The 12533-nt window shown below is 37.9% G+C and overlaps 1 protein-coding gene across 2 annotated transcripts in view; it reads left to right on the plus strand.

Moving 5' to 3' along the window:
* The first annotated feature begins 247 nt into the window (after positions 1-247).
* The window catches only part of LOC103898459 (methylcrotonoyl-CoA carboxylase beta chain, mitochondrial), a 14996-nt gene continuing 2710 nt past the window's right edge, over positions 248-12533 (plus strand). The window contains exons 1-11 of one of the 2 annotated variants that reach the window (XM_009278738.1): positions 248-578; positions 2254-2450; positions 3588-3766; positions 4701-4781; positions 5216-5394; positions 6900-7092; positions 8109-8200; positions 9132-9288; positions 10054-10176; positions 10804-10952; positions 11476-11557. In XM_009278738.1, coding sequence (XP_009277013.1) covers positions 259-578; positions 2254-2450; positions 3588-3766; positions 4701-4781; positions 5216-5394; positions 6900-7092; positions 8109-8200; positions 9132-9288; positions 10054-10176; positions 10804-10952; positions 11476-11557 — 1752 coding nt within the window. In that variant the 5' untranslated portion in view covers positions 248-258. The remainder of the gene's footprint in view (positions 579-2253; positions 2451-3587; positions 3767-4700; positions 4782-5215; positions 5395-6899; positions 7093-8108; positions 8201-9131; positions 9289-10053; positions 10177-10803; positions 10953-11475; positions 11558-12533) is intronic. The other variant, XM_009278739.2, reaches the window with a different exon arrangement.

The following is a 12533-nucleotide window of genomic DNA, read 5'->3' on the forward strand; positions in this document are numbered from 1 at the left end:
AGGCCGCGGCTGGGCCCGCTCCCGGCGGCGTCTCTTTCTCTGCTCGTCCCCGGAGCCCCACGGGGCCTCGGGGTGCTGCCACCGTCTCACGGGGCTCTCCTCCGCGGGCAGGGTGCGTGCTGCAAGGCGGGATCCGGGGGAGTTCCCTCACGACCCCGACCTGAGGTGCGGAGTCTGTTTTGCCTCGTCAGTCGAGGGAATCTGAAGTTTAATTTTTGGCAATAAATGCTGTTTTTTCTCCCTTCAGTTCTTAGGGTCATGTGGAACACCGTCACTTTGTGCTCCCTTGGCAGACTGCCCCCCAACGCCACATCTCCGCTGCTTCCAAGGTTACAAACCTTAAATCGCGTGTTCGAAAGAAAGTATAAGGACTTGTGTCATGGTAAACAACCCGCACACATACTGCAGAATCAGGGGTTTGAAAGGACACGCAACATGATTCCCTACCGTTTAGTAAGTAATAAAGCAAAATATAGACAGTATGCAAAAACTTACCCTGTTTTAGATGGACGTATCCTGTCTGTGTATCGACATGTGTTTGAAGAAAATTTAAGGAACAGTGAGGCTGTTATTAAAAGGTAATAAACTGTTTTTGTGGTGTTTTAAATATGTTGCTGCTTCTGAGATGTTGTGACAGTTACTTAGAGGCACTTTTAGGGACTTTTAACATAGGAAGAATGCTAATTAAAAAGCCCAGAGACTGAAAAAAAAAGCAAACTTCTGTTCTTAAAAAGTCCAGAGACTAAAAAAAAAAAAGTTGGGTTTTTTTCCTAACCATTTTGAAGCTTAAACTAGTTTCCTTGCTGCTATTTTCTCGGGCAGCTTCTCTGCAGAGTGAATTTTGCAAGAATCGGCACTTAAAAATTTCAGCCCCCCAAAAGAGGTGCCTAAATGTTGACTGAAATGCCTGAACCTAGGTGCAGACTGTATTTAAAATAGTGCCATGTGACATTGTTTTGTATATATTGCCATTTTTTCTAGACCTTCATAGAATTTGTTTTGTGTTTGATTTTGAATGCAAAGACATAAATGGTGACTCACACATTTACAGATCCCTCCTGCAAGAGTAGGTGACAGTTACTGCAATTAATCGTGATTCACTGATAAAAGCAGGAAAATGTATTTTATGTGTTTGTCCTTAAAGATCAGATGGCAAAAATTCAAAGGCCTTTGTTCAGAGGAATGATACATGAGCTGGAAGCAAAGCTATGGAAAACACACTGTGCCCTCCTGTGGTGGCATTTACGACACTATTAAAGATCCATAGCTTTTTTCTCCTGAGGTTTTTCAATCTCTACAGTCTGCAGGAAGCCACAATAAGATAATGGAGTCACGAGCAAAGTGGTGCATAAATAGTTATGTCAAACAGTATTTTTAGTTAAAGATGATGCATCTTGGCGAAAAATATTTTACTTTAAATAAATTAAGAACCTGGTTTATTTAAGACCAAAATTATTCGAGGTACCACATTTGTTTACAGTTTATTCAATTCTTTATCTGTACTTGATGCTGCCCCAACAATAATGTTGGTAATCACTTCCTCTCTTGATGATTGTAGTGACACTGCAGTGTTCGCTACTTCTAAAGTATATCTTCTGTGCTGTAGAGTGTGCATTTCTTCTAGATTTAGTAATTTATTCTACTTACCAGTTACTGATTTTTGTCAGATAAACTTGTTGAGGGGAACTGAAGGAGGAAGCCCTTGACTGGATTCTTCCCTAGAGTAGTTGGAACATGGAGGTAAATGTCCATGCTGAATTAGGACTAGCAAATAATGATAGCTTTATTAATAGCTGCAAGTTTATAGGCTAATGTTGTTTGTAGGGCAATATCTCTCAAAGTCAGCTTTGGTCGCTGATGATCAGCCCCTTCTCATTACTCCGCTCATGGGGTTGCTGGCAGAGATTAATTATGATCATACATTGTGTTGGGTGTATATGGGCAACACCCAGGGGAGGATATGGATTTAATAACGTCTACTATCTATGAACATAAACTACAGATAGAATATTATTTCACTCTTTTTTTGTCTTTATTAGACAATTTTGAATACCGAAACTAAAATGCTTGCTTTAAATAACAAACCTTTGCTTTTTATTACACTTTTTACAATCTGAAAATGCGAATTCGTCTTCATTCTCATACCATTGATATGAAAACTGCAATACATTTAAGTCCTATGTTAACTCTACTAAAGGGTAACTTGTAAGTAAAGGTGGTTTTCATTAATTGAAACTTTGTTTTTTAAATCAGATATTCAGAGTTGCTAGAGATGGTCAGTAAAGGAGGGGGAGAAAATGCCATCTTGCATCATACTCAGAGAAACAAGAAGCTGTTTGTTCGTGAACGCCTGAAGTTGCTACTTGATGATGAGTTTTTTCTTGAGCTGTCTCCACTGGCAGGCCTCAATATGCCATATGGTGATGTCCCTGCTGCTGGGTGCCTTACTGGTAATTGCTAGCAAATGTAATATTAGATGTAATGGGAAATTGATGAAGTTCATTTGTTTCATTGCTCATATCTTTAAGTATGATTCATATTAGATCTAAAGATGGATATGGGTTGAGGGTATTGTTTTGAGCAGCCCATGTTGGAGATGCAGCCCAGAAGGAAGAAGGGTTTTGAACCAACATGATCCTTAATATAATTTGAGAGATGCTGTTTGGGTGCAGTGATGAGTAAGTGATTGTAAGCAGTGTACATTCGTTGTAGTCTGTGTGTGCTGCACACCTTCCTATACTAACCAGCCTTGCTCACTGAAGTTAAGGTGTTTGTTCTTACTGGGAAAGGAAAAAGGATGCGTGTAATCAGTTTTATGGAATATTTTAGTATCTTAAGAATGTGCTTTCCTAGGAAAAGTGAACATCAGTTCTATCCAGTAGCAGCTCCCAACATGAAAGAGTTCAGCCACTGCTGTATTATTCTTCTGCAATCTTTGCTGGGTAATCTGGGAGAAACCTTTAAAGAAAAAAATGTTCTTTCATTTCTTCTAGATTTAGCAATTTGTTCTACTTAGCAGTTACTGATTTTTGTTTCAAAAATTTAGAATGATGTGTCAAATACACTGTTGTCTGTTAAAGGAAAGGGGACAAAGTTACTGTGTGACACAGGAGCTGTGACATATATTTTGTAATATTTTTCAAATTATAGATGAGTCTTTTCATTGCATTTTGAAGAGCAGTTCCAGTTTAAAAAGTAACTAGAAGAATAGAGTATGAAATCCTATCTTTTGTCACAGATTGTTACATTTTTCAGTTTTATATAGGTAATTTTTAATTGCCTTCTCTGTTATCTCAAGAGTTGGAAGTCAGCCTATGTATTTTTTTCTCTTATATTGTCACTGGGAGTAAATAAGTTTATTTCAAGTTCTGTCTTCTGTCATTTACGTTTTTTAAAAATGTCATTAGCTTTCAGTTTGTTATTCCAGAAAAGAGCTATAGATTTCTTGTCTGTGTGGTATTCGCAACTTAATTTGCAGCTTCTTGATATGGTATTACCAAAAGAACATCCTAGCTATAATTTGCCCCCCTTGTTTTGTCTATGGTATTCTAGAGAGTCCTGATAAGTATCTGTGGTACCACTTACAGGAATTGGCAAAATCTGTGGGGTCTGGTGTGTCTTCGTGGCAAATGATGCAACTGTGAAAGGAGGAACTATTTATCCGATTGGAGTGAAGAAACAATTAAGAGCTCAAGAAATAGCCATGCAGAACAGACTGTTATCTGTGTACCTCACTGACAGTGGGGGAGCATTCCTACCACTACAGGTAATACCAGAACCACTTAACAGAAGAAAATACCTACATTTATTTTAGTCATACTAACGTTTAACAATAAACCTCAGATTTATGTTTTGTTTTCTTGGCTGGTTGACTTTCATTGTCTGTTATACTTAAATTGAGTTTTGTTCACAAATTGGAGTCCGGGAGATGATTTGAAGATACGTAACAGTGGTGATCACTATGGCTAACGTTGCATCTAGCATCTAATCAAAGTTTAGAAACTTGAGTATCAGTGGAGGGACAAAGTGCTGACCAAGTATGGATATTCCTCAGTGTGCTGAAATGCTTTGGCATCTTTAATAAATTAGTACCTTGTTCGAGGTTTCAATTTTCAACTTCAGAATCTATAAAATTACTCTGTATTTTATTGTAGTGTTTGTGATAGTGATGCAGTAACCTCCATGGCCTTTAAAAATGTAGTTTTTGAATTTCTTACTATAAAAGGAGAATTTGCACAGGTTCATTTCCAACGTACAGAGGTCATGTTATCACAGACACTATAATAGTTCCTTCTCCAGACTGAAAGCAAACACATAGAAGTTCTTTCCTGACTTAAGGAGTTGTATCGAAAACTAAAAAGGGAAACTGTGCTGAAGTCATTTCGCAGATAAAGTATGAACATGAGCTTCCCCTTCTCCATGTTTACAGTCTCAGTTTGTGTAGAATAAATTGGTTTCACAAAAAATTATGAAACTTATCTCTGCTTTCGAAACACATGGGTATATTTGTGGAACTGCACAATGTATAAGGGGAATAAATATCATAGCAAATGCTGTATATGAAAGTTTCAGCTATGATTGTTAGTGGTGACCTTCCCAGAGTCAGTTACAATGCGTTTGTGAATTAATGGAGTGAAGAGAAAGCATTGGCTTTTGTAGTTAATATTGAAACTCACTTTGTCTTTTCTCTGTAATGTCAGTCAGAGCTGTTTCCTGACAAGTCACACGGTGGCAGAGTTTTCTACAATGAAGCAATAATGTCTGCCATGAGAATCCCTCAGGTACAGTGTCATTTGGAGTACAAGTAAGTGTAGTACATGTGATCAGTAGAGTTCTGAAAAAAGTTTTGTTCTAATACAGATTCTAGGAACAACTCTCAAATATGCAAAAAATTTTCTAAAGCTCACCTTTTCTGTTTGTGGGGAAGGGAGATGCAAATAGTATCTCACATAACAGAATACTTCAGCCTTAAGGATCCTCTAAGTGTTACCAACTGATCATGATGGAAAAGCATCGAATCACTAGGTTATTTTAGAGTAAACATTGAACTCTCAAAACGAGCATTGTTGTTCATGCTGGTATTTATATCTCTAGTTCATTGTTCCCCAGGCTGCGATTTAGTCTCTTGAATGTTTCTGAAATAAATGTAATGGTTTTGCCTTTCCATTTTCCTCTTTCCAGCATCTTGGTTTGTTTTGGTTTATTTGTCCTTCAGGTGGCAGTGGTGTGCGGCTCCTGTGTAGCTGGAGGTGCTTATGTTCCAACCATGGCAGAAGAAGCTGTGATTATAGATAAAATCGGTACACTGTTCCTTGCTGGCCCACCTCTGGTAAAAGCTGCTACAGGAGAATATGTCTCTCCCGAGGACCTAGGAGGGGCTAAACTTCACTCTAAGTACGTGAATTAAATCTTTAAAATAGGAGAGAATTCAGCATACTTAGCTTTAAAGAAACTTTCATTTTATCTTAAAATAACGTGAATGAAGCTACTCCAGTGACAGGATACAATACGGTCCTCAAGGACTGAAAAGCATGCAGTGAAAAAAAAAAACAGTAGAAATGATACATGAATTATTATAAAGGTTGGTGGCATTCAGTTATATATGTGGGAGTGTCACGGGGCTAGATACAACTCTTTGAAATTAAAAAAGTAACATGGCATTGTAATTTTGTCTTTACTACTGTCCACGGGAACTTTCTACTTCCACTGTGTGTGTACACACACACACACACACACGCTCTCTCTGATAGAAATCTCACATAACTACAGAGGTCAGGATCAGGGCCAAAAGTGGAATCTATTATTACACTGTTTGCTTTCCTTCTCAGGTGTGGCTTTTTTGTTAGATCAGCCAAATGGAAGTTAAATTAAGTGATCTTATGGGGTGAAGCAGGGACTGGACAAATCTGGATTTGGTTCCCCATTCTTCCACATACTTTCTGAGCAACTTCAGGCGAGTCAGTTCCTTTGTGCCTCAGAGGGACGAGCTATAGAAGAGGGATGGTATCATTTCTTTTCCTAATGTAAACATTGTCAGGATACAAATATTAAAAAATAATTGTGAGTGTTCGAATACTGTGATGATGGGGAAAATGCATAAGAAATTATCTTTTGTTCCCTAAACTGATGAGTGGAGTGGTGGTATGACTTCTTTCCATTTGTCTGCTTCTGAAGACACTAGACTAACTCACTGCAGAGAAGAATCTGAATGCTTGTAAAAGTACCTGAAGCAAAGAAAAAAAAATGGAAAGCCTGCCTGTCTCTGCTGTTAATGAGGGCTTCATAGCAGGAGATGAGCAAACAAGAAATAAACCTGATAGTAGCTATCTAACCATTTCTTTAATGCTATTTTTCTATGTCAGAAATTTCTGTAGTTGTCAAAATAGTTATTCCCTTCTAGATAGGGGAAAAGGGTGGCTTTGCTTCTTTGTTCTTGGCATTCTATGCTGTGTATATGGTAACCAGATTCCATACCTTTCTCACAAACACAAATAGTAGTATGACAGTCACCTAACTGTGTTACACGTAATAAGTTACTGTCTTTATATCCGGGCTGGAAGTGCTTATTTTGAAATAATTTTTAAAGTTTGTTTTCCCTTTATTATATTGTTTGCAACATCATCATCATGAAAATAAATTCAAAGGTCTTTCTTTAATACAGGTAAACACAAAGGTCACAGGGAAGAACTTACTGTGAATTTGTTTTTGGGTTGGATTGCACAGAAATTCCACTGACTTAACTGCTTTCAGCTCATTCATACAAGAACAAAATCACACAATATTTCCAGGGAGGTTGGAGAGTCACAGTATGGGTTAAGGTTTTTTCCTTTAGTTTGGGTTTTCTATTAGAATTCAGATTTCATTAATTCAATACTAACTAATGTTGCTTTCTCTCCTAGAGTCAGTGGCTGTAGTGACCATTTTGCATCTTCAGAAAAGGAAGCCTATGAATGTATTCGAAATGTTATCTCTACATTAAATTATGATCCACTGCCAGAGAACGTCATAGAGCATGACAGTCCTCTGTATAGTTCTGATGAGCTCTTGGGACTGGCACCGCAAGATTATAGGTGTACTCTTCCTGTAAAATTGGTAAGGTGACAGATACTGTATTCCTTCGTCCTTTCAATCTGCTCCAGATTAACAGGCAACAGGCTGTTCTCTCTTGGAGAATCCTGAAGTACCTGAGATATTCTGTATTATTACCTAATCAGTTGCCAAACTGTCTTGAGTCTGCAACAAAGCAGAATGGCAACAATTCTGTGGAATTATAGAAAATATTTAAGCTGAAAACCTGCTAGAAATAAGATAATTACAGATTATGCCAGCTGATCCCCATCTGTTTCCATGCACTGTTTGAGATGCTGTTATGTCAGTATGTCTTGTACTGTGTTGGCTGCCTTGAGAATGTGCACCCCTTTAGTGTCCCGTTTTCCCCTCCCTCTGCCTTCCCCCCCCCCCCCCAAGGAGTCAAGACTATCATCTTGTAACATAAATGCCTAATGAAAATACTGACTGAAAAAACAACAAAGCTCAAATTAAACTTGCTTGAGGCTGGAACAGATGCTAATACATAAGCAGAGACATGCAGAGCTGCCCACGCTATTTTCATTGTGTTGTTCTAGAAGAGATTTAGTCTCCAAGGATGTGAATCCAGTATCTTTTCCAGGGGTAAATTCCTACAGTTAAGGGGATTGACTGTATAAAGCAGTGCAGCTTTGAAGGCAGCTTTTAAACTATGTTTGAAAAAAGCATGAGCAATATGCAACTGAGTGTTTCTTATGCATGCAAACTGTAACTGCACACAGGTTTTTTTTTTACAACATTTTTATGCACATAAACAACTGTGCTCTGTAACACAAATAATTTTGGAGTTGAACTTTGGCTCAGAATACATTGAAGGTAATCAAACATAAACACAAATTTGGTATTTTGTGCATATTGAGTATTTAGCAGAGTGTAAGACATAAAAGGGCCTTCTATGCTCATTTAGGTTGACAACTTGCATTATACAGGTCTCCTTACTATTTGAACAGAGCATATCTTTTAGCAGAACTATCCTATTTTCACTTAAATTTCTGTAGTAAAGACTGTATATTTCTCTGCAGATTCTGAGCCGTCTGATGGATGGAAGCAGATTCCAGGAATTCAAGGCTAATTATGGAACAACATTAGTAACAGGATTTGGCCATGTGGAAGGGTAAGGCTATAAGATTTCATATCAAAATGTATGGACATACCTGTCTAAATAGCTTTCATATCATTATCAGGTTTTACAGTATTCCAATAACAATGTTTATGAAGTTCTGAGTCAGTCAAGAATTGGTAATAAAATACGTCTAGAAAGCCTGATCTTCTGTCTCTGAGCTCTGAATTCACCATGTCTCAGGCCAATAGCAGCAGAGAGTGATTACAAATGAATGGTTTTCACGACTTTGTGAAATGATTTGTTTGTTCACAAAAACTACTAGCCAGACAGTTAGAACACTGAAGTCTCAGCAGATTACTGAAGAAATAAGAAACAGCATCTTTAAAAGTGTTCCATCCCAAACTGAGTTGAAAGCTATCATCCCTTCTCCCATGTGATGGAGATGGGATAATACCCATACAATAAAGCCTTGCATAATTCAGATCAGGCTGTATTATTAACACATTCATGAAGCATACAACATCCCCGTCAAATCATATTTAAAAAAAAAAAAGGTAGTAAAATACATTTTTAGAGGCTCTTTAGGCTGAAAGTATAAACTTTTCAGATTGACTGCTAGGTTCTATGTTACAGGAATTGGAGAGAGCCCAGAGTCCTGACACCTTGTACGTTGTCTTGCAGTGTAAACTCTGACAGGTCCTCTATAGCTTTACCTGCCCTCTGGGTATTAATCCATCTTAATACTTCCATGCTTTACCTATCAGGAGTGCTGCAAGACTTCTTGTTTGTTAGGTATGTGAGGGTCCTTGAATGAAATGACACATGTAAGTGCATCCTTTTACATTCTGAATTTCTGTAGAAGGGCAGATCTGTGTGTGTGTGTGTACGGATATTTTTATTTCCTTCCTTCAGAACATTATGAGCTACAGTTTCATAATTTCTGGGGTTCAAAAGTGAAAATGTTCATGTGTCTGTTTTGTAGGCACTTGGTGGGGATAGTGGCTAACAATGGGGAGCTGTCTCATGATGCTTCTCTCAAGGGCAGCCATTTTGTACAGCTGTGCAGTCAGCGGAGCATTCCCATCCTCTTTTTTCAAAATACTGCTCCACATACAGCAGAGCCAACAAGCATCTCACAGGTATGGCATTTTTAGTTCAATAGGCTTAATTCAAGTAATGCTTAGCTCTTTTTTTGTTTAAGATTACATTTTGAAAATTATTGTTAGGAAAATAATTTTTTTAAACCACTCTTGATGGTTTAAATCAAGAAGCTTCATAATTACTTTGTTCTTAAATCTTTCCATTAGCATTCTCACTTTATTCTAGCTTTAAGCAGACCTCTATGCTTATCTAAAATGGTACTGTCCAGCTGGCATGCGAGCTGTAAAACTTGGAATTTATAGTGCTTTTTATATTGAAATACAACCTATCAATTCTTCTGATACCACTGCGCTCCCCAGAAAAATATACTTGTCTTTTAGAAAAGTGAGGGCATTAAAGTACAGTATGTTTTGTCCTGGGCTACAGAGAGCCTCATGGTAAAACCTACATTAGATTCTCTGAACAGAGACTGTTTCTGCAGCCCTGTTCCTCCCAACTGTCACCAGCACTTAAAACAAAGCCTGGCATAATTGCGTTGTACTAAGTTTCGCTAATGCCTGGGAGAGCTAGGGTTGCACTGTATCGTAGGTTTTTGCACATTGGTTATAATTGTTTTGCTGATTTACATTATAAAATAAGTGCATAATGGGCTTTGGTAGTTAATGATGCTATCTTACTGTTGTGGAAGAAATGATCATACGGAATTGTAAAGAAATAAATGTTTTAGAAATACAAGTTTGATGGGAGCAGAGGGAATCTAGAAGAAAGACTTAAAGGATCTAAAATCTTTATTTTCATTTCAGGCAGAGGCTCACTCCAACAGATTAAAAGCCCAGGCCTCCATGATGGCTGCTGTTGCTTGTGCTGCCGTTCCCAAAATAACCATTGTAATCGGTGGCTGTTACGGGAGTGAAAGTTATATTATGGTATGGGTAGCGTAAATGTTAATGGGTTTGATAATAGACTTTTTACACTTTACCAAGATTTCACAGCACTTCATTTTTAAAAAAGAGTCAGCTGTTGTTACAGACATTTAACTCAGTTTGCTATTTTAACTACTTTTAAAGCAAGAAATGCATCACAAGATGTGATTACAGAAAATTTGGTCTGCATCTAAGAACCTAGAGCCAGTTCTAAAAATCCAGGTTATCTGAAAATGTCCCGACTTGGAGACAATCCTGCCTTTTTCTCAGCACATGCTGTTTGTTTTCAGTGATCAAGGAGCATGTCTCCTTTAGTTTTGCTACTATTTGTGCTGTTCACGCAGCTAGTAATTGCAGTAGGGCTCTTTGCTTAGAATTAAACATGTAAGTGCTTGGAGGAAAAATAAAACAATAAAACAGCAATATTGAGGGCAGCGGGGATTGTGGTGGTTGCTGCTGCAGGGTGTCTGTACTAATACAGGAGCTGTAGCTGTAGTGGTAAAGGAGCTGTATCATTAATGCTTTACAAATTCAACTGTATTACATTCTGCCTTGAACTTGACTGTGTCATCCTATAGCCATCTTTTTGTGATTAATTTCAATGAGTTTGTGTTGTGTATTTTTTTGTAGTGCGGGAGATCATTCAGTCCAAACTTTCTGTTCTTGTGGCCTAATGCAAGAGTTGCTCTTGTAGATTCAAGACATTTCTTCATAGTCCCACAAGCTGGGGACAATGACTGTACAGGAGATGAAGCAGAGCTAAAACATCTGAAAGAAAAGTAAGGACATTAAATATAAACCCTTGCAGTTACACTCAGATTTAATTAGTTAAATTACCTACTTTTGTTCATCTTGCAGATCAACACATCCCAAACAAATAAAGCAAACCTGAATCTACTGAAAAATACTTTAAATTTCCATGTAATTCCATGTCTGCTCTTAGGGTCTTCTCAAGGAAACACAAATGTTTGACTTTTAAAAAACCAACCGACCAACCAAACCCCCACAACAACAAAAAAACCACCAAAAAACAACCCCCAAACCATACAACCCAACATCAAGATATTCTGCTGTATATTAAACAATGACAATCTTCTGAATGTGGAGGATGGTCTGTACTGCAGAATGATCAGATCTGTTATGTATTACATGCTGGATTCTAATTAATTTTAACAGTAGTACTGCACATTCACTTGAGATTGAAGTATATGCCTTTTTCATCTATGATTTTGTTTTACTGGCCTGATGGTTTTTATTACATTTTTGTGCTTTTAAGCTTGTTTAATACTCTGTCTTCTCCAGGCTAGAGGAAGAAAGCAGTGCATTTTACTCTTCTGCCAGACTCTGGGATGATGGTATAATTCTACCTCAAAATACTAGAAAGGTAGGGGTTTTTCCTTATTTGTTCTTTACAGTACATTTTATGCTCAGATCTCAAAAGGATCTTGCGGTGAATGTGCAAGCCTATGACTTGCTCAAGGTCAGCGGCATGCTGAGTCCCAGAACTGGGTCTCCCACTTCTCACTCTGTTTTCTGTGGCATTTAGCTTTGCAATTCTCATCTTTTCTCTTCCCCATTAGTCTATCCAAAAAGTTTCTGTTGAATTCTGGTTACTTGACTACAGCATTTCCTCATTGAACCTCTTAATTGACTTTACCATTTGATTCTGTATCTTAATCCTTTCTTTTTTGGTCTTGCATAATCACCCATATCTTCACTCTTTTAAGTTCAGGCTCATTACTGTTCACATTGTTTCCATTCTTTTGTCCTAGGATGTTTATTTTTGCTACTTTCTCTTCGTGCTTGTAATTTGCTGCTTACAATTGGGATGCCCCCCCCGCCTTTTTATTTATTTTTTAAGTTGGCAAACATCCACTCCACTAGATTCTTTCTGAAAGCCGCTGCCTTTGTTCTTCTAATTTTTCCTTGTTAGGTTGTTTATTAGCAATACTTCGTGTTCTTTGCACTTCTGAAGCTTGTTTGCTTAAAGATCACAAATACAGCCTGCTATCAATTAATCCTTCTAAATATGGTACATATTTATAGTACTATGTAGATGTTAAATATTTTCTGTGGACTTTAGGGGAACTTTGATAATGGGAGAGCACTGAGAAGTATCTTCTAGTACTAGAGCCCAGAGACTACCTCTGTCTAGGAACTACACATGAAAAGAAAATATTCATCCAGGCCTGCATGGATGAACAAGGAGCTCCTGGACAAACTCAAACACAAAAAGGAAGCCTACAGAGGGTGGAAGCAAGGACAGGTGGCCTGGGAGGAATACAGAGAAATTGTCCGAGCAGCCAGGGATCAGGTTAGGAAAGCTAAAGCCCTGATAGAATTAAATCTGGCCAGGGACA

This window comes from Aptenodytes forsteri, unplaced genomic scaffold (assembly GCF_000699145.1).
Source record: "Aptenodytes forsteri isolate BGI_AS27 unplaced genomic scaffold, ASM69914v1 Scaffold290, whole genome shotgun sequence".
In the NCBI taxonomy this organism is placed as follows: Eukaryota; Metazoa; Chordata; class Aves; order Sphenisciformes; family Spheniscidae; genus Aptenodytes; species Aptenodytes forsteri.